The 23006-nt window shown below is 41.1% G+C and overlaps 1 protein-coding gene across 1 annotated transcript in view; it reads left to right on the top strand.

Moving 5' to 3' along the window:
- LOC120919147 overlaps positions 1 to 22253 on the top strand; it is a 32442-nt gene extending 10189 nt beyond the window's left edge. The window contains exons 2-7 of the mRNA XM_040331182.1: positions 4274 to 4472; positions 8740 to 8799; positions 8967 to 9104; positions 14818 to 14964; positions 18335 to 18395; positions 19076 to 22253. Coding sequence (XP_040187116.1) covers positions 4305 to 4472; positions 8740 to 8799; positions 8967 to 9104; positions 14818 to 14964; positions 18335 to 18395; positions 19076 to 19176 — 675 coding nt within the window. The 5' untranslated portion in view covers positions 4274 to 4304 and the 3' untranslated portion in view covers positions 19177 to 22253. The remainder of the gene's footprint in view (positions 1 to 4273; positions 4473 to 8739; positions 8800 to 8966; positions 9105 to 14817; positions 14965 to 18334; positions 18396 to 19075) is intronic.
- Positions 22254 to 23006: the final 753 nt, after the last annotated feature.

Below are 23006 nucleotides of genomic sequence, written 5' to 3'. Positions count from 1 at the left end.
CTTTGAATTTTCACTGTAGTCGGAAACGATCGTCGGTTTGATCCCGCTAATGACCTAGAAAAACAAACTTACTTTTAGCTCCTTTCACACAAGCGTTCCGATTGGGTCCACCTGTCAGGTTTTTCAGGTGAACCTCTATCCTCTAAAAATGGCCTGGTCATGAAGGGGGTAAATCTTCTGGAGGTAAAGTGGTTAAAGTGGAGTTCTGCCGAAAAAAAGCAACAAAGCTACAAATACTGCCACTGCTGACTTTTAATATATGGACACTTGCCTGTCCAGGGCGCCCGCGATCGGTCAGTCGGCTCTCGGTAAGGGAATCGGGAAGTGAAGCCTTGCGGTCTCACTTCCTGGTTACTACTGCACATGTGCAAGTCGCGCTGCACGTCCTCACTTGTCCCTGCTGTCTTCTGGGACCCGTGTGTCTCCCACAAGACAACGGGGAAGGAAAGAGTAGGCGCCAGAAGTAGGGTTGCCACCTCTACGGGATTCACCCGGACAGTACGGGTTTTGAATCCTGTGTCCGGGTCTCCTTCCGCCTTCTACCCGGACACATGATTTAAACTGTACTGTGGCTTAGCTGGTGGAGGAACACGAGTAGTTAATGTTATTAGGCAAAAGTTCTTATCTTTATACAGCAGTTCCAACAATCTAATCTGAGTCCTGATGTCCTCTTCTATACAGATATACTGATTAATGTAATTGCCGGGATCAGCAGCACAAGGATTACTCTGCAGGGACTATTTGATGGTTTTCGGGCTCAGGCGGAGTAATCCTTGTGCTGTGGTTCTTGGCAATTGCATTACTTACTCAGAGTATCTGTATAGAAGAGGACTGGTGAGATTAGATTGTCGGAACTGCTGTATAAAGATAAGAACTTTCCCCTAATGATATTAACTACTCGTGTTCCTCCACCAGCAGAGCAGATCACAGAGAATACAGTCTGGAGGTAAGCACTTCTTGGGCCCCCAGGGAGTTAAATAACGTTCCTTCTCCTGGCCTCCAGCAGATGTTTTTTGGAATTCCTGGACACAAAAGGTTACTCCACAGAACACACTGGCATGGCTGAACAGCTTCACCCCGGGTTCACACTTGTGCAAAAACAGACATTGCATGTGATTTGCACCCACATGCAATGTCTGTGCAATCAATGCGAGTTCAGCCATACAGTTGTATACAGTTCTATGGTGAACTCGCATTAGATTTGCAGGAAATAGTTAGGGTTGCCACCCGTCCACTGCCCTACTAACACCATCCACTGCTGTACTGATACCGTCCACTGCCCTACAGTAGGGCAGTGGACGGTGTCAGTAGAGCAGTGGATGGTGTCAGTACTGCCCCACTGACACCGTCCACTGCCCCACTGACACCGTCCACTGCCCCACTGACACCGTCCACTGCCCCACTGACACCGTCCACTGCCCCCGTCCTCTGCCCCACTGCTTCCCCTGACACCGTCCACTGCTTCCCCTGACACCGTCCACTGCTTCCCCTGACACCGTCCACTGCTTCCCCTGACACCGTCCACTGCTTCCCCTGACACCGTCCACTGCCCCACTGACTGACAGTGTCCACTTTTAAGGTAAGCTAGGTTCATATTTTAACTGTGAAATTTATTTTATTAATCTAATCATATTTTATGGGCACACCATGCCCCTTTAAGTCCACCCCCCCTCTCCACTGTTAACACAATTTGGCCACAGCCACTGTTCACTGCAGCGTGCTATGCGCGCCTCCTTACTACCCTCCTAGGGTAACTCAAAGGTGTCCTAAGTCTCTTACAATCCTATAGCATGTACTACAAAAAAAAATTGTCGAGCGCCGCTAAAGTGTTCGGGTTTGGCTTGACGAAAAGGTGGCAACCCTAGCCAGAAGTGGCGTAGGTCACCTCGATCAGCGAGCTGATCTAGGCCTGGAAGTGGGAGCAAATACCTGTATTGGACAGATATCTGCTCCCCCCCTGAAAGGTGCCAAATCTGACAAAAAGGGGATAGTTGTCTTAGTTACTTGCCATCCAAGGCAGCCAGTCACAACGGTAGATAAGCAGAGGTTTTTTGGTCCTAAAAATGTCTTTTGTGTTTTAATAGAGAACTGAAAGTAATATAGAAATTATGCAAGCTTCCTGTGGAGATGTATTGAAGTTTTAGGCCTCGTGCACACTGGACGTTATAATAACATTATAAAAATGGCAGTGCGTTTTTTTTTTTTTTGTTTTTTTTTTTGCGTTTTCAGCATTGGCAATTTTAAGCAGGGTTTTTTTTTTTTTTTTTTCCTTCAATGGGATCAAAAACATTCAACGCTGGTGAACTGCGTTTTTCAGCATTTATCTGTTTTTTTGACATTCAAGCGTTTTTTACAGCTGAAAAACTCCTCTCAGAACCCACTAGTTTTCGTTTTTTTTTTTTTTTTACAGCCAAAAACAATTGATAACAGCCTATATGTGCATGGACACATAAGATAACATGCTGGAGGGTTTATTGACTGTAGAAAAAAGCAAGCTGTAAAAAAAAAAAAAGTCCAAAAATGTCCAGTGTGCAAGCTGCTTGCCTTAAGGCCCCTTTCACATTGGGGCGTTTTTCATGCGGTAAAGTGCTAAAAATAGCGCTGCTATACCGCATGAAAAATCATGCCCTGTAGTCTTCAATGTGAAAGCCCGAAGGCTTTCACACTGAAGCAGTGCGCTAGCAGGAACGCTCCAAAAGTCCTGCTAGCCGCATCTTTTCCACGGTATAGGAGCGGTGTGTTCACCGCTCCTATACCGCGCCTTCCCATTGAAATCAATGGGAAAGCGTGGTAATACCGCCCGCAATGCGGGCGGTATTAACCCTTTTCCGGCCGCTAGCGGGGGTTAACACCTCACCGCTAGCGCCCGAATATCGCGGTAAACACGATGGTATAGCCGCGCTACAAATAGCGCGGCTATACCGTCACCGCGGCTCAACGCTGCAATGTGAAAGCAGCCTTAGAGACGGCTCTAGGCTTTGTGAGGCCTTAAAGGGGTTGTAAAGGTTCGTCTTTTATTCTCTAAATAGGTTCCTTTAAGGTAGGTTGTTGGTTCATTTACCTTTTTCCTTCGATTTCCTTCTAAAATGTTTTTTCTTTTCTCCTCAGTAAGCTTTCCACCATCATCCGAGCGGTGGAAAGTCATTTAGAACAGCTTACTGAACAGCTTACTGAACGGCTTACTGAGGAGGAACAGGAAGTGAGAAATTCAGACAAAGAAAAAAAAGAAAAAAATATTTAGAAGGGAAAATCGAAGGAAAAGATAAGTGAACCAACAATGCACTAGCTTAAAGTAACCTATTTAGAAAATAAAAAATGAACTACGACCCCTTTAAGCAAAACTTAGACACGGGGGCCCCATAATGGGTAAAAAAAATCAAGCAAATTAAAAATGGCTGCAGAAAGTTGCATGAATCTAGCAGAGGCAAATTAGGTGGTCACTAGGCCCTTGTGAGTGCGAGGCCTTAGGCCCCTTTCAGACGTGCGGACCGTATGTCCGCATTTTCATCCATCCGTTGCGGATGAAAACGGGACATACTTTGGTCCCTATGTGATTGCGGGTGTCAGCGGATGACCATCTGCTGACACCCGTAATCACCCGCCTCCGCAAAGCTCTGCAAAATCGGACGGAAGAAAATCCTATTTTTCTTCCGTCTGGCGCATTGAATCGGGTGAACACGGACATACGGTCCGTGTTCATCCGATCCCCCCCATAGGGGAGAGCGAAGAAAAAGACAGGGTGTGCGGGGACCACCCTGTCAGCCGACGGCTCAGAAGGGATTTTACGGAGGATCCCCGCTGAGCTTGACGGACACACGGAGGCGGATCATTACTGACCCCCGTGTGAAAGGTCCTTAGGCGACTGCCTAATTAAAGAGCCGCCTCTGCTTGCCTTGCTCTGGGGGAACTCGGCAGGAGGCAGGGGCCGGGAGCGTGGGACCCAAAAAGGGGAGGATCTGGCTGCTCTGTGCAAAACCAATGCACAGAGCCGGTAAGTATAACATGTTTTTTATTTAAAAAATAAAAAAAACAAGACTTTAATATCACTAAAAGTTTGCAGTAGTTGGCTAAAAATTGCTTATTGAGTAATGCGATGCAAAGCCTAAAGAAAGGTGTACTAAGCCAGATCTAGCTTTCCTTCACTTGTGGAATATGAAAATTTGTATTTGATTAATAACACATTTGATTGTGGACTTTTTATATTCTGATCAGGCTGTATATTATACAGTGTATAAAGATGTCATAAACCTATTAACTTGCTGCTTTGTTCTAGGCTAGAAGATTTGGTGACCGGTTTCTGGTCCATGATGGATCGCTACCGTTATTTTATATTCAACCAGCGGAGTATGGTGGTACTTGGAATCCTCCAGATAGCATGCACTGCCATCTCCGTAATCTGTGGTCTCATGGATGGTGCTTTTCGGAAAGAATCCGCATTGGGGAAAACCAAGGTTCCTCTTTGGGCAGGAATGGTAATTATTTTCTCATAGCTGGGTTTTTGGAAGTTTAAGTTTTACATAGATTATAAGGAAATGCAATTATTACCTCACAAACCATAACAAGGAAAATGGAATACATCCACAATGTACAATTAAAAAAAAACACAGAAAAAAGTAAAATTAATAATAAGCAAAGAAAGAAAATTAACTAAAAAAATGTAGGTACACATCCTGGGGGCCGGATGGAGTGGTACATAATCCTAAATACCCAGACATCAAGGACCGTAGGGCTTAAAGCATGATGGCTTAACTGCTTGCCGCACGCCGATGTACGTCAGCAGAATGGCAAGGCTGGGCATATTGTCGTACAGGTACATCCTCTTTAATATGCACAGCCGTGGGGCGCTCGCGGCGTGGTCGGCTACTCCGTGACCGCGGACCCGATCGCCGCTGGTGTCCCGCGATCGGGTCACAAAGCTGAAGAATGGGGAGAGGTAAGTGTAAACAAACCTCTCCCCATGCTTCCTAGTCAGACTGTCACTGATCGTCTGTTCCCTGGCATAGAGAACGACGATCAGTGACGTCATACGCCAAGCCACGCCCCCACACAGTAATAATCACTCCCTTAGGGCAGACTTAACCCCTTCAGCACCCCCTACAGGTTAACCCCTTCACTTCCAGTGTCATTTTTACAGTAATCGGTGCATTTTTATAGCACTGATCGCTGTAAAAATGACAATGGTCCCAAAATAGTGTCAAAAGTGTCCGCCATTAGGTCGCAGTACCAATAAAAAATAGCTGATTGCCGCCATTACTAGTAAAAAAAATAATAATAATAATAAAAATGCAATAAAACTCCCCCCCCCCTTCAGGTAGAACACACACAGGGAACATAATTAACCCCTTATCACCCCCTAGTGTTAACCCCTTCCCTGCCAGTGGCATTTTTATAGTAATCAATGCATTTTTATAGCACTGATCGCTATAAAAATGCCAATGGTCCTAAAAATGTGTCAAAAGTGTCCGCCATTAGGTCGCAGTACCAATAAAAAATAGCTGATTGCCGCCATTACTAGTAAAAAAAAAAAAATATTAATAAAAATGCCATAAAACTATCACCTATTTTGTAGACGCTATAACTTTTGTGCAAACCAATCTATAAACGCTTATTGCGTATATTTTTTGGGGGGATATTTATTATAGCAAAAAGTTAAAAATATTGCATTTTTTTTTTTTCAAAATTGTCGCTCTATTTTTGTTTATAGCGCAAAAAAATAAGAACCAGAGAGAAAAGGACGTCCATTTTGTTTGGGAGCCACGTCGCAAGACCGTGCAATTGTCGGTTAAAGCGACGCAGTGCCGAATCGCAAAAAGGGGCCAGGTCCTTTTAGCTGCATAATGGTCCGGTGCTTAAGTGGTTAAAAAAAAATACAGATCATAGATGATAAACAAAATTCAAAATGGAATTTCCATACTTTAGAGAGCATTCATCTCACTTTGCTTTGGGTCTCTGACAAGAAGGGAAATCTGTAATAGACACAGAAGTAAAAACCGAGAAGATTTTAGCCCTTGCCCACCCTAAATAAATGGGCCGCCTAGCACATTGCATGTAAATAAAGTGCACTAAATGCATTCAAATGGTAGAAAGTTGATCAGTTGGGTCAGTGGTGTGTATGCTTGTGGGCACATGCATATATAAAAGCCTGATCTGGTTAGCCCACATGTACCTTACCCATGTGGCAAAGGACAGCATAACCTGACCAATGTAAACAAGCCCTGGAAAGTCCCCCTTGCGTATTTCCCTGGATCCCTGATTACTTGTTATCCACCAAATCTGTTTAAGACGGGCTACTTTCAAATGGTCACCAAGTGCCACAGTAGAGGCAATTCTGTCCATGGGTTAAACTGCATCCTAATGCCCTGTACACACGACCGGTTTTCCCATCGGAATAAACTCAGATGGTTTTTCCGACGGCATTCCGCTCAAGCTGTCACACCAAATTCCGACTGTCAAGAACGCAGTGACGTACAACACTACGACAAGTCGCGAAAAATGAAGTTCAATGCTTCTGAGCATGCGTGGTTTTTAGTCCGTCGGAATTGCATCCATACGAAAAATTGAAAACATGTTCTCTGTCTAATTCCGTCTCAATTTCTAACGGAAAAAGTCAGATGGGGCATACACACGGACGGAATTTCCAATGAAAAGCTTCCGTCAGATTTTTTTCGTCGGAAATTGCGCTCGTGTGTACAAGGCATATAGCTATATAGTAAATATCTCCTAAACGCTGCACGTTTAGGAGATATTTACAGTACCTATAGGTAAGCCTATAGTGAAGTACAATTAAAGAGTAAGGCCCCATACACACGAGAGAATTTATCCGCGGATACGGTCCAGCGGACCGTTTCCACGGATAAATCCTCTCAAAGATTTCCGCAGATTTCTATGCGATGGAGTGTACACACCATCGCATTGAAATCCGCGCGGAAATCCTCTGGCGATGACGTGTCGCGCCGTCGCCGCGATTATGACGCGGCGACGGCACGACGCTGTCATATAAGGAATTCCACGCATGCGTCAAATCATTACGACGCGTGCGGGGAATCCCTTTGGACGGATGGATCCGGTGAGTCTGTACAGACGAGAGGATCCATCCGTTGGAATGGATTCCAGCAGATGGATTTGTTGTGCATGTCAGCAAATATCCGATCTGCTGGAATCCATCCCAGGGGAGATTTATCCGCGGAACAAGATCCGCTGGCGTGTACACACCATAGGATCTATCCGCAGAAACCCATTTGCTGGGATTTATCTGCGGATGGATTCTATCGTGTGTACGGGGCCTACGACTTTACTTCCTCTTTAAGCAGAATGTGGATGGTGCCAAGTCAGCAGGTGACAATACTGTCCATGGAAAATTGGAAAGAAACTGCGCTAAAAATTAGAAAAACGGCTGCAACAGAGTTACAACCCCTTGAATATGAGAGCTGCGATTACTATGCAAACAATAGATACAGAAACAAGATAAGAAAAAATATGTAAATCGTGCTACCTCTTAACAATGTGAAAAATGTGAATTATAATCACGAAACCTTAAATATACCAAAAAAAATTGACATTGATAGTATGTGATGGCATATGGTAAATGTCACTGATATGCCACAAAGAAGAGAGATTGCTCTAAAGTGGCAATCTCAAACCAATCTATGAACGTGAATCAGTGATAAACACTAATATGGTAAGAATTTAAACATCAAAATGTAATAATGAAATGAAATTAAACATTCAAATTAACCCACTCAAAACAAAACAAAAAATTGAAAATTATAAAATGTTGTAGCAAATAAAAGTCCATAAATGCTTGACAAGTGGAATGTTAAACACCCATGCTCTGTGCCAAATTCCAGAATATGTTGATAAACGTTTCCAAAGAAAAGTGATGTATCCTCCACCAAACAATGAATTGGCTCCTTACCAAATTGCCATAATCCCTTATGACAGGGGATCGTGAACAGCGTAAAAAAGGTTGTCACTTCCAGCCACGCAATTCAGACAGATTTGATCTTTGAAACAATGGGTCTCATCCAATAATGATTGCGGATCACCAGCATAAATGCCCACCATGCAAAAAACAATAACGGCTCCACATGGTGCAAGAAATTAGTAGAAAATGTATTAAAAAAAGTTGTATTGCACTTACAAGTTTGCAGTAAAGTAATGCCTAAAATCTGGTGTGCCAGCCGGTACACAAATTTCCAGACACCCGTCCTACTGGGGGATCGTTTGGAGCTCTTGGGTGACGACAGCGCGCCGCTCCGCCCTACGTCCGTTTCGTTAAATATTACTTCTTCCAGGGCCTGGAAGAAAAAATATTTTACGAAAAGGGGCTGTGGCGCTCACTGTGCTATCAGATGTTAGTACAGCGATCTCCCACGCTGAGCATTTGTGTTCTGGTGGGGAAAGCGGTTCTGCTGTCAGAACACACCAGTCAGCCATTGGCTGAGGGCGCCGATCAGATGCTGATTGGCAGATGTTTTTCAGTCATGCCCCTTCAACAGACGCTGGACAGCCTGCCATACATATGAGGCTCGTTTGTACGAGGCTTTAGGTTTTTGGTACCATTTCTTTGCAACAAATGTATTCCACTATACTTGATCTACTAAGGTAAATAAATTCCATAGTGACTTTTTAGTTTTCTGATGTATATTTTTATTATTATAATGCTATTTGCACAGAATTTACTAGACACAAATCAGTGGTGCTTGCTGTTTGATTTCAATCACTTGCCCGTGTTTCTAGATCATGGCTGTTCCTGGCTTGATAGCCTTATTTTCATCACAGAGGAAGAATCCTGTTGTTGTAAGACTGCTTTTATCTTTTTAATGATGTTGCGTTTTGTATCTTCTTCTTCTTTTTATTCTTCTTTTTTTTTCTTTTTTTTCCCTATAGCCTAGTGGTGTGTCTTGATTTCCTACTGCAGTACCCATAAATGCCAGCCTTGCTGACCACTCTTTCCTTGTCTACAGGTGAATGCACTTATTGTGGTCTCTGTGTTTTCCTGTTTCACCACCTTAATCCTTATAGTTTATGCTTGTCTGACTCTGGCATATGGGGAGGATGATGATGAAGTTTTCTCTCATACACCTGTACATATTGTACACACAGTAAGTACCTTCCATAAGTATGTATGGTATGTAATATGAATGGCAGTATTTAAAGCGAAGCTCCACCCTAAAGTGGAACTCCCACAGATCGGAACCCCCCCCCCCTCCGGTGACACCTTTCAGGGGGAGGGGGGTGCAGATACCTGTTTAAAGACAGGTATTTGCAGCCACACAGTCTCGCGCAGACTGCAGGCATGACGTCACCTCCCGTCGTCGTCGTCCCCCCCCCCCGTTGTGTTCTGGGAACACTCGGCTCCCAGTACACAGCGAGAGCCAATTGGCAGGCGTAGCGCGACTCGTGCATGCGCCGTAGGGAACCGGGTAGTGAAGCCGGAGCGCTTCACTTCCTGGTTCCCTCACCGAGGATGGCGGGGGGGGCAGCAGAGTGACGAGCGATCGCTCGTCCTCTTCTGCGGACGGCGCTGGACTCCAGGACGGTGTCCTGATATTAAAAGTCAGCAGCTGCAGTATTTGTAGCTGCTGGATTTTAATTTTTTTTTTTTTTTGCAGCGGAGCTTTAACCAATAGATTAATTTGGACTAGTGTCCCAGTAACACAAATTGGGGGTCGTTTTTCAGCCAGATAATTCTGTAGTGCAATATCTTACTCACTACAGGCTTACTGCAGTCTCTCACATACAGAAATTTTAAATGTGTTGCTCCTAAGAAGTTTATTATGGCTACCAATCTGGGGATTAAATGTGATTTGGCTCCACAGGAAGTAGATGGAGAATGTTGCACAGGCTTCAGGAAGTATGCTTCCACTCAACATATTGGGTGCTCTCAGGGGCGGACTGACCATTGAGTCACTCGGGCACTGCCCGAGGGCCCCATGCCACTAGGGGGCCCCATCAGGGTTGCCAGGCTCAGTAAAACCAGGGACATTATGTAAAAATCTGTTTTTTTTTTTTAGATCTGTCCCTGATATGTCCGAAACTGACATGCTTTTAATGTGAATATCCCAAGATTTTAGCTGCACTGCCTCCTGGCGTGGTGGCCATCTGTAAGCCAGAGGGGCCCCATAATCTTCTATTGCCCGGGGGCCCCATGAGTTGTCAGTCCGCCCCTGGGTGCTCTCTGTATTCTTGCTGTAGTGAACTGCAAAACAATATTTGATTAGGCCCTGTTCACATTATCAAGTAGTAGGAACGAGCATTTCCCACTATTCACTTGAATGGGTTGCCCTATACACATTTGTTGCCCGAAAAGAAGCTCCTGTTACTTTTCATTATATAATGTATGTGTGTGTATGTGTGTATGTAGCACTACCCCGTAGGAGCTGCTGGTTTAGATTTGGCCCTGCGTTACATTACTGTTCACCATGTTTGTCCTAGAGGTCCTTGAAGAGTTACGAATGTCCACACCAACACTTGGTTTCTTTTTCTTCAATGGTTTTATTCAACAAGTTCTGTTAGAGGGGTAGGGAGAGATTCAGGTACCTTGCTTTGCGGATCACGGGTATGATCTTGGATCCAGAGAACAAAACTTTTCCACACTGGATTCAGCAATCACAGGATAGGCCTCTCTAACCGACTTGGCTCGTTCAAAAGTCTCTGCCACAGACTTGATGAGTGCCGTCGAGTTGTTACACAGTCCTCTGCCACAGGATCATGTAACCACACACACACACACACTTTGCAAAGTTCCAAAGAAATTACACAGCTCCCGGTGCCAGGATCTTTCAGCCAAGCCGGCCGCACGGTGAGGTAAATTGGCCAGGATGCGTCCTCTAATTGGATCCCCAACTGTTCAGCTTCTTCCCGCAGGCAAGACAGCACAGGACCACCCCTGGACCAGTAGGCCCCGAGAAACTCCTGGGCCTACTCAGTAACGGAGCCTCGGGCCAGCAGGCCCCGAGACCAAAAGGCTGCTAACACATCCCTGAGGCCAGGAGGGCCATCAGGTCAGGATCGGAAGACCCCACCAGAAGGGTGTCTGTCCCTTAAGTACCCCTCCCCAGAATGCACAGCGGCAGGGACCACGCCACTGGGCTGCTTCTGGGCAAGAGGAACCCAATACACCCAGCCCATTGCATTTCCAGCCTTGACTCCTGGTGACAGCGAGTCAGGTGGAAGATGCGCAACGCAGCTGAACTGGAACAGAAACCCACAATTTGGCATGAAATTCTGAACTAAATCACAGCTCAGATAACTAAATTTACAAATAGTGCCTACTCAACAGGAGCAGGGCGAGAGATATATATATATATATATATATATATAATACAGGGTAGGCCATTTATATGGATACACCCGGGTGGGCCATTTATATGGATATACCCGGCTGGGCCATTTATATGGATACACCTTAATAAAATGGGAATGGTTGGTGATATTAACTTCCTGTTTGTGGCACATTAGTATATGTAAGGGGGGTAAACTTTTCAAGATGGGTGGTGACCATGGCGGCAACCATTCCCATTTTTTATTAAGGTGTATCCATATAAATGGCCCACCCTGTATGTATATATGTGTGTGTGTGTATATGTGTGTATATATATATATATATATATATATATATATATATATATATATGGAGTGCAGAATTATTAGGCAAGTTGTATTTTTGAGGATTACATTTTATTATTGAACAACAACCATGTTCTCAATGAACCCAAAAAACTCATTAATATCAAAGCTGAATATTTTTGGAAGTAGTTTTTAGTTTGTTTTTAGTTTTAGCTATTTTAGGGTGATATCTGTGTGTGCAGGTGACTACTATTACTGTGCATAATTATTAGGCAACTTAACAAAAAAAAAAATATATACCCATTTCAATTATTTATTTTTAGCAGTGAAACCAATATCTGACATCTCAACATTCACAAATATACATTTCTGACATTCAAAAACAAAACAAAAACAAATCAGTGACCAATATAGCCACCTTTCTTTGCAAGGACACTCAAAAGCCTGCCATCCATGGATTCTGTCAGTGTTTTGATCTGTTCACCATCAACATTGCGTGCAGCAGCAACCACAGCCTCCCAGACACTGTTCAGAGAGGTGTACTGTTTTCCCTCCTTGTAAATCTCACATTTGATGATGGACCACAGGTTCTCAATGGGGTTCAGATCAGGTGAACAAGGAGGCCATGTCATTAGTTTTTCTTCTTTTATACCCTTTCTTGCCAGCCACGCTGTGGAGTACTTGGACGTGTGTGATGGAGCATTGTCCTGCATGAAAATCATGTTTTTCTTGAAGGATGCAGACTTCTTCCTGTACCACTGCTTGAAGAAGGTGTCTTCCAGAAACTGGCAGTAGGACTGGGAGTTGAGCTTGACTCCATCCTCAACCCGAAAAGGCCCCACAAGCTCATCTTTGATGATACCAGCCCAAACCAGTACTCCACCTCCACCTTGCTGGCGTCTGAGTCGGACTGGAGCTCTCTGCCCTTTACCAATCCAGCCATGGGCCCATCCATCTGGCCCGTCAAGACTCACTCTCATTTCATCAGTCCATAAAACCTTAGAAAAATCAGTCTTGAGATATTTCTTGGCCCAGTCTTGACGTTTCAGCTTGTGTGTCTTGTTCAGTGGTCGTCGTCTTTCAGCCTTTCTTACCTTGGCCATGTCTCTGAGTATTGCACACCTTGTGCTTTTGGGCACTCAAGTGATTTTGCTTTGAAATATGGCCAAACTGGTGGCAAGTGGCATCTTGGCAGCTGCATGCTTGACTTTTCTCAGTTCATGGGCAGTTATTTTGCGCCTTGGTTTTTCCACATGCTTCTTGCGACCCTGTTGACTATTTTCAATGAAACGCTTGATTGTTCGATGATCACGCTTCAGAAGCTTTGCAATTTTAAGAGTGCTGCATCCCTCTGCAAGATATCTCACTATTTTTGACTTTTCTGAGCCTGTCAAGTCCTTCTTTTGACCCATTTTGCCAAAGGAAAGGAAGTTGACTAATAATTATGCACACCTGATATAGGGTGTTGATGTCATTAGACCACACACCTTCTCATTACAGAGATGCACATCACCTAATATGCTTAATTGGTAGTAGGCTTTTGAGCCTATACAGCTTGGAGTAAGACAACATGCATAAAGAGGATGATGTGGTCAAAATACTCATTTGCCTAAAAATTCTGCACTCCCTGTATATATATGTGTGTGTGTGTGTGTGTGTGTGTGTGTGTGTATATATATATATATATATATATAATCAGTACAGACCAAAAGTTTGGACACACCTTCTCATTCAAAGAGTTTTTTCTTTATTTTCATGACTATGAAAATTGTAGATTCACGCTGAAGGCATCAAAACTATGAATTAACACATGTGGAATTATACATAACAAAAAAGTGTGAAACAACTGAAAATATATTTCATATTCTAGGTTCAATTATACAAAACAATAAAAAAAAAATTATATCTTTTACTTTCGGCTATAATACATAAATTTTTATATATATATATATATATATATATATATATATATATATATATATATATATATATATATATATATATATATATATATATATATATATATATATATATATATATATATATATATATATATATATATATATATATATATATATATATATATATATATATATATATATATATATATATATATATATATATATATATATATATATATATATATATATATATATATATATATATATATATATATATATATATATATATATATATATATATATAAAATGATGTATTATAGCCGAAGGTAGAAGATATTTTAATTTTTTATTTTTATTGTTGCATTCTGTTTAGAGCGCAAAAAATAAATATAGGTGATCAAATATCAAAGACTGCGCGATTGTCTGTCTGTTAGCAAAGCAGTAACCTGGCCTGGCCAGGAAGGGGGTAAATCCTTTCAGGGCTGAAGTGGTTAAGTTCAACTTCACAATGATTTTGTTATGTTGGGTGGAAAATGCAGCTCACTGATTTGATTTCAATCATTGTCTAGATATGCTCACATAGTCAGTAACTAACAAGGCTTCAGTATAGTTTTGTAGCTGGATCTGACTATTCTACAGGCCGCCTATGTTCATGTAGAGCCCATTCACACCAGATGCATTTTTGACTGCATTCCAACTGCATAGACAGCCTTTATCAACCTTTTCAACACTGAGGAACCCTTAAAATAATGTTCCGGTCTCGGGGAACCCCTACTAAAATTTCCATATCTACAGCTAATGATACATTCTTGTGATGGTCAGTGGGAAGACTGATCCTTATACTTGTGGTCATTGGGAAGAAATACCCTCTTACAGAAAGCTAAAAAGATGAATGGTGTCAGTGAGAACTTATCTGAGAGGTGGAAATTGATCATTGCTCAAGGAACCCTGAGCAACCTCTGGAGGAACCCTAGACTTCCATGGAACCCTGGTTGAGAAACCCTGGCATAGACAGTCCAAAATCCAGGTTATCTTATGGACATAGGTCACACCATTTTCAGTGCAATGCAAAAAAGTACAGCATGCTGCAATTTTTCTGCGCCGCAAATGTGCAAAAACATGTGCAAATGCATCACAGCGCACATAAAAGCTCAAAGAAGTGACCTAAGGACATATGCGGATGGGAAAATTGCATGTCAAATGCATGCAAATGTGCATGAAAAATACACAGTAGACATGCAGTTTCTGGTGTGAATGGGCCCTTAGTGTCTTGTAATGAAAAATGTACTATGTATATTTAACTTTATGGTTCACATCTGACTTTTACCTGTTTCATTCTCTCTAGAAGTTTATCCTTAATCAACTTGTTCAGGGCGCAAACATAGCAATGCTTGTAGCATCTCTGGTCAGCATTTGTGTTGTCCTTTGCATAGCATACCTAGGTTGCCGAAGTGTACCATACTGTATGTGCTACGACAACCTGACTGGAATGGTGAGTATGTGGATACAAAGGCATTTTACATTAATGTCACTCTATGTAAAAAACTTTTCTGAAAAGCGCACACACGATGAGTACTGCAGACAGGGATCACAAGACCAGCTTGTCAGATCCGAGACTGGCCTTTGGGTCCCTGGTGCTGGTATATTTACTAGTGGCTTCCCACTGCCCACGTTTTGTGAATGGGCCTGCAGCCTTCTTGGCACCCTGCGACGTGTCCCAGAAGGTTGCAGGGAGGGGGAAGGACTACCATTGCAATCATCTAGGCGGTCGGGCGGAAGAGGAAGTGGGGTACTTGCCAAATCCAGGTACCCACTCCCGAAGCAAAAAAGACTCAAGTGGGAGAGGAAAGGGGAAGGAGAGGTTAAAGCAGAACTTCCCTTTTTGAAGTTCCGCTGTAAGCACTTCCAACAAACATAATTACACTGCTAGATTTTAACATCTGTAAATGTGTGACGGAAGTTTCTATTGTTAGTATATTGCCAAGCTTTCAATGATCTCATCTTTTTCTAAGGAAAAAAACTCCATGCTGCTGATTTTTATTTCAGATAAAATGAACTATTTAGTCTTAACACTAGCCACCCATGGCATAATCTTGTCACATGTAATTCTACAAATTCTCGCCATCACCTTTTTAGGTCCTTTTTGGTCAGGTTTAAAAAAATAAAATAAAAAAAGATTTAACATGAAGAAATTTATCGATGCTCTTTTTAAATCAATCTTCGAGCCTATTTTCTTCTTCTCTTTCTTCTCTTTCTTCTCTTTCTTCTCTTTCTTCTCTTTCTTCTCTTTCTTCTCTTTCTTCTCTTTCTTCTCTTTCTTCTCTTTCTTCTCTTTCTTCTCTTTCTTCTCTTTCTTCTCTTTCTTCTCTTTCTTCTCTTTCTTCTTTTTCGTAATTTACAAAAACGAATGGACTCAGAATCTGGTGCAGCTGTGCATGGTAGCCAATCGCTTCTGACCTTCAATTGGGCTTTGGCAATAAAATCTCCGTAGAAGTGAACCTGATTTTGCAGCCTTCCAGTTTTAGGAAATAACCCCCACAGTGTCTTCCATTGTAATCGACAGAAGCGCACCAAACCACCATGTGAGCTTACTCTGACATTTAATGTGCGTTTCAGTGTGATTTGTATTGAGCCTCAATACTTTTCATAACCCGCTTTAGCTTTTGCCATATGTATGCATTTGATACATTTCTATTGATTAGAAACGCACAACAAATAGGGATAGGTGTGATTAGGCCCCTTATTATTTCTGTACAATCCTTTCTTCTTCTCTGACAATTGCGCGATCTTTACGACGTGGCTCCCAAACAAAATTGGCATTTTTTTTTTTTTTTTTTCACAAATAGAGCTTTCTTTTGGTGGTATTTGATCACCTCTGCGGTTTTTATTTTTTGCGCTATAAACAATAGAGCGACAATTTAAAAAAAAAATCACTATTTTTTACTTTTTGCTATAATAAATATCCCCAAAAAATATATAAACTTTTTTTTTTTTCTCAGTTTAGGCCGATACGTATTCTTCTACATATTTTTGGTAAAGAAAAATCGCAATAAGCATTTATTGATTGGTTTGCGCAAAAGTTATAGCGTTTACAAAATCGGGGATAGTTTTATGGCATTTTTATAATTTTTTTTTATTTTTTTTACTAGTACCGTAATGGCGGCGATCAGCAATTTTTTTTTATTTTTTTATTTTTATTTCTGAGACATTATGGCGGACATGTTTGACACATTTTTGGGACCATTGTCATTTTCACAGGGAAAAAGTCCTATAAAAATGCACTGACTACTGTTAAAATGGCAGTGAAGGGGTTAACTACTAGGGGGCGCTAAAGGGGTTAAGTGTGTCCTATTGTGTTTTTTTTTTTTTTTTTTACTGCTAGACATGTGACGCCACTGATCATCGTTCCCTATGACAGGGAACAGACGATCAGTGACAAGCCACAGAGAAGAACAGGGAAGGTTTGTTTACACACACCTCTCCCCGTTCTTCAGCTCCTGTGACCCGATCGCGGGACACCGGCGGCGATCAGGTCCCGCGGGCGCGGAGCTCACGACTAGGTCGCTTGCGACCCATGTCTGGGCTCTTAAAGGGCACGTACCTGTGCGTGCCTGTGCCCTTCTGCCAACGTATATCGGCGTGAAGGGGTCCTCAAGTGGTTAAGCTGATCATACACTAGAACAGAGTTTCTCAATTTCTTTTTTTTTTTTTTTTTTAGACGAGGTCCCCTTTAAAGCTATGCATAATCTCGAGGCACCCAATTCTAAAATGAAAACAACGAAACGAATAGTTTTATATAATGCAGCAACATCCACACACACATAGGACACCTAACGTTGGAGGTGTTTTATTTCTTTAAAGCAAATACAGCAAAGTAGGGGATGCTGTGGGGGTGCCTCTTTATCAGCTAATTAAATCATTGGTTGCAATCTAGATGGTTGCAATGGTGCACAAATGCGGCTTTGTGTAACTAAAAGGCAGGCTTGATCCACCTGCTGACTTGTATACAGTTTTTAGGCAGTTTGCCAAGGCACTCTTAAAGGAACCTCAAGGCACCCTGGTTGGAAAAGGCCGCACTAGAAGAATTTTTTGTTACTTTTGCTTTAGGAACATTGCCTTTTTTTTTTTTTTTTTATATATACGTTTTTTGGGATCAGATTGACAGTAATTTTTTTGACCGCGGGGGTGATGAGAGTTAAAGGAGAAGGATGGATTTTATTTTCCTCACACAAACCCATTTCAGTGAATAGTGAATTCCCTAAATGCAGCAGCTATTAAACTCTGCTAAAAGCCTATGTAGACATGGACACCTAGGCTTTTATGGAGTTGAGTTCTGAGCTTTGGCAAAAAAAAGGCAAAAGCTCTCAAACTCCAGTTTTTAGGAGCTGCTAGTTTACATGAAGCTATAAACTGGCCATACAGTTGTAGATTTTCAAACGAGCATTCATGCAGTTCTCAACAGTACGTTTTGTTCATGAACATCATTCAAAAGTACTTGAAGTTTGCTTTAAACATTTTGATTTTGGGACAGATGGACTTTTCCAAACAAAAAACCATATACACAAGCATCAACGTTGACCCCACTAGAAAATCAAACAGTCTTTTAAAACGAAACCTTTGTAAACAAAACCCTACTGGTAGATTATATATATATATATATATATATATATATATATATATATATATATATATATATATATATATATATATATATATATATATATATATATATATATATATATATATATATATATATATATATATATATATATATATATATAATAATAATAAATATGTCTTTTAATGCTTCTGTAATCTGACGGTATATTGTCTTTCTCTTGTGCTGTTTTAACTCTTTTTAGGAATGGTTACATCCTGAACATGAGCCTTCTCAGACTATAGAACTGGTATGCACTTTCCATGGTGAGCAAACTTATATATAAAAAAAAATGGCATAGTTTGTAACAATTTCTTACTTTGCAATAAACAAAAGTACAATCATTTGCTTGGAAAAGTCAGGCTGCAATAAGTAATGAATCTCAATGTACAATATGTACCAGCTATAATACCCACTTCCCCGCCCGCCCTCTATGTACTGTGGGCGGGCGGCCGATGTAGGCAAAGTAACGTATAAAGTGATCGGCTGTGTACAATCATAGCCCAGAGCTCTGTGTTGACAATCAACACACAGCTCTGTACCGAGAATAAACTCGGTTTCTCATCCCAGCCATCCTTTGTGTCCGGCAGACATGATTTATGTGATTTGTGCCTGCACATGCCGCTCTGTCGCAGTATATGTACTGTGGTGGGTCGGCAGTGTAGACAACTAGACGTCAGTCCCAGATCATAAACATTTTACATACATTCTAGGGAATACAGGTTACCATTTTAGTCACAATATGCCCTGTTTTTCAGTCAATTTCCTGAACACTGGATTTTACTTTTTTTTTTTTTTTTTTGTATTTCAAGCATATAAGCAAAAGTGTCGGCTAACGATTCTTTTCATAATTGATTAGTTGGACGAATTATCGGATAAAAACCTCAAAAGCTTGATGTATAATTTTTATTGAATTTTTTTTTTTTTTTTATCTTTTCTTTTTCAGGAGATGAGCGGATATTTAATTCTCCAGCACAGTTCACAGAAACCAGTGTAGAAACAGAAGAGGCATTTTCACATCCACCCCCATACCTCCGATTTTCCTGAACAAATGAGGACTTTAATGATGTGGCCTTCGTGTATGAGGCCTGTTTTTAGTCTCATAATGTTTGCCATCATAAAATTTTAATGGAACTTGAACATTTAATTTTTGTTTTCTATTTTTATACAACAGCGTTTCCCTTTTTGTATAGGTTTTTTTTATTTGCACTAAAAGTATATTTTGTTTGCAGTGCCTTACTACATCTGAATGATGCACACCATAAAGCAGCATCCCCATCATAGATGCACATTTATGATGTTACACTGTCTTACCCCTGTCCATCACTTGTTTTCATTGCATCCCATGGCATGCATCATCCGTGGGTGAAGCCAGGATCAATGACTTTGTTGAGACTGCTTTAACGGTGTGTCAGTCAAGACATTTCTTTGAAGTATGCTCTGACTAATTCACGGGTTCAGGTCTCATTCTGTTCATAATGTCAAGGTTTGGAAAACAAATTTATACTGCACTAACTGTTTGATTCAGGGACTTATAGATCATAGATCACACTATAGGGCTGCATCCATACTTAAACGGAGCAATTTTCAAGTGGTTTTATTTGAGTGATTTTGTGCATCTATACCATAATTTTGGAAGTATATTTCAGGTGTTTTTACATGTGTAGTCAAGCTTTAGGCATTTTTAGCCAATGGAAATCACTTAGGAGGACACCAGTTCTTACAGGCTAAAAAAAATGCCTTAAACATGCTTGATTCAAGTGAGTGAGTGAATAACTTGTATAGTGCTACAAATGCGAAGTAAATCGCCTCAAGGCGCTTGGCATCAATTTTTCCCATTCTGTTGACCTTCAGAATAGGTGGGTCTTGAGTTTTTTCCTGAAGGCCAGGTGATCAATTTCCGTTCGGATGTTAGTTGGTAATGCATTCCATAATCGCGGTCCTTGTACTGCAAATTGTCGTTCTCCTTTGGTTTTGTAGCGGGCTTTTGGAATTTGTAATAGTTTTTGATTAGTTGATTGCAGAATGCAATTGACGTTTTTTTTGTTTTTTTAGTATTGCATGTGTTCCCATTGAAGTCTATGGGGCCAAAAAAAATAAAAAATCTGCCTCAAAAATAGCTTCTGGGGCATTGTGTGAAGCTACAGGCACTTGAGGATACATGTGTAAGCTATCACCATCATTTAATTACAAGGGATTTTGTTTAGGAGTTTTAAAGTTTTGAGCTTCAAGCTACACAATGGTCGGGTGTGAATGAGGCCTAAGGGTAAGGGAAAAGTACATACACAACACCATTAGAAAAGCATGTTCAGTTGAGTGGCATCTTGATATAGCACGGTCATTTACTCCGTAGGCTCGCAACGTGCTGTTCTGGTAATGGGAACCAAACGCAACCACTTGATTTCCAGCAAATGGGGTTGATTTACTAAGACTGGAGAGTGCAAAATCTAGTGAAGCTCTGAATAGAACCCAATTGGCTTCCATTTTTTCTTTACTTTTTTTCAAAGCTTAGTTTAAACAAGCTGAAGTTAGAAGCTGGTTGTACAGCTGCACCATGTTTTGCACTCTTTAGTTTTTGTAAATCAACCCCATACTGGCTGTATTATTGGATTTATATTACATCCTTGATATATGCTAGCTCTAGCAGTCATGCAGTCTGGCATATAGATAGTCTCCAAAGCTCTTGGCAGTTTAAATCTGCAGAGGAGCTTAATGTAGTCACCACTTTAACTTGATCTGTTGTTGCAGTATGTGCTCCATTAGTCATTGTACTATGAAGACTGTATATCTCAGAGGTGTTGCAGTATTGATGAGTGTTCTACTATATTTTCTGTTCTTTCTCCATCCCGTGCTGTATGTTTAAAGCCCTAACCCCCCTGTTTTATTTTCCAGCTGACACATCTTATAGGCTTCTCTTGGCTTCTTGTTTTGTGTATTCTGTTTATCACTTATAGGACCCACTAATGGCCTATTTAAGCACTTGCCATCAATAATCATTATGTTTCTGAATAATTAAAAGGTGCCTGAATGAGAGTTTAGCCATTAGCTACTTTTAAATGCAAGCATAGTACTAATGTGATCTCACAATTCCAAATGTTTGATAAGATTTATTATTAAAGTTATTTATTATTGCTATGTGACACTTGAAATGTTTTTCCCCGAGACACTGAGGGCAAAAACTCAAGGAATGGGTGTTGGAAGTGTTAAATGTGTTCTTACTTTCTTTCTTCCTTCCTTTTTATTTTTTTCTCTTTTCGATATAGTAAGGAATGTTTAAAACCTGTGTGGCACTGGGGGGAGTTTCCTCATGTCCTGTAGACACAACAGAAAGGAAGAGGAAAACTCTCCGGTGAGGGAACTTTTAGACCGTTGGCCTAAAACAGGTGTCCCCATTGGAACATGTGTCCTCTTTCTGATCCCCTACAATTTCAGATTTCCTCTTACTTCATAGCAGTGGCAGGATAAATAAAATGGGAAATTGTGTCAAATACATACTTAGATTTTCCATTTTTAGTGCCAATCCACATGTATGTTGCCATGGTGGTGCCAGGAAAGCTCAATATTATATCAAATACTTCTCACATGGCAACTTTAGGAGGAACCCTAGAGTTCCAAGGACACCCTGACTCTAGAGAGCCAGTGAGACAGCAGTTCTATGCCCGCTGGTGGCATTTATCCCTTGTGTGGGGGTGGCACCACTACAAGGAAGCAGCATTTTTGTTTTCCCCAGTTAACTTTTTAAATTTCATCACGTTAATTTTAATGTGCTACAACTGAAGCATTTATCATCAAGAGGATAATTCTGTACTGCTGTCATTTGCTATAACTCCCTGTTTTTAGTGACAACATTTTCAACACGCAGTATGCAAGCATGGTCCACTGTTGTCAACTTTATCATTGAGCAAACTGGTGGCTAATATGCAGCATAGATGCAAACGTTCCTCCAGGCATTATCGTGAAACAAAAATGGCCCCTGCAGTGATCCTAAAAACAGTTGAGACAATTTTGTGCTATGTGATGTAAAGATCAGGTATATAATACTCTTCTGCTAGTTTTTTCATTACTGTTGTTTACATGTTAATTCCAATATACTATGTATTTTTAAATAAAACTATTTTTCAATATATTGTGTCCGATTTTTTTTTTATATAGTGTAGTTGGGTGTCCACCCTGAAGAATTCCTAATCCACAGATTGATTGCTAAACATGATGAGCAGATCGCAGGTGCAGTGCAGGGCTCCTGTAGACTGTCAGTGTAGGCTGTTTCCTCATACAAGCAGGCAGTTAAAAAACGACAGGAAGAATCCATAAACTATTTAAAGCGATCAACAGTGCCCTGGTAATGTCGGTACTTGTAGTTTATTCATTTACAGAACTCTATGAATGAATGATGCGACCATGCTGTTTTTAAATAGTGTCAGCAGGTGCGGTGGAGAGGATCCCATACCTGGTGTCTGGGTAGAGAAATCAGGAAGAGTCTGCAACATGTTGGCAAAAGGTGTGAACCTATGCTTTAAACAAGCAAGTGATTTGAAATGGTGCATGGTGGTGCAATCCCTTCACTTACCTCTGTGCATGCTGTTTGAAGATGGAGAAAAGCAGTAAGATGGTACATATCGCAGACTGGAGTCAAGCCATCAGACACGTTTTTTGGTTGAATAATCAACAGGGAAAAATGAGATTATCTATCTATCTATCTATCTATCTATATAATGATTACACAGAGTTGTTACACATACATACACACACACACACACACACACCCCTCTAGGATATCTTGCAATACGATTTTACCATGGAGATTTAAAGATGCAGAGCCCCCAAATACCAACCCATTGGTACATAGTGACAATTTTGTCAGAAGCCAAATCTGCCAT

The sequence above is a fragment of the Rana temporaria genome, chromosome 1 (genome assembly GCF_905171775.1).
Source record: "Rana temporaria chromosome 1, aRanTem1.1, whole genome shotgun sequence".
Lineage (NCBI taxonomy): Eukaryota > Metazoa > Chordata > Amphibia > Anura > Ranidae > Rana > Rana temporaria.
The sequence above is the reverse complement of the archived record's forward strand: the minus strand, read 5'-3'. Positions and strand labels throughout refer to the sequence as shown.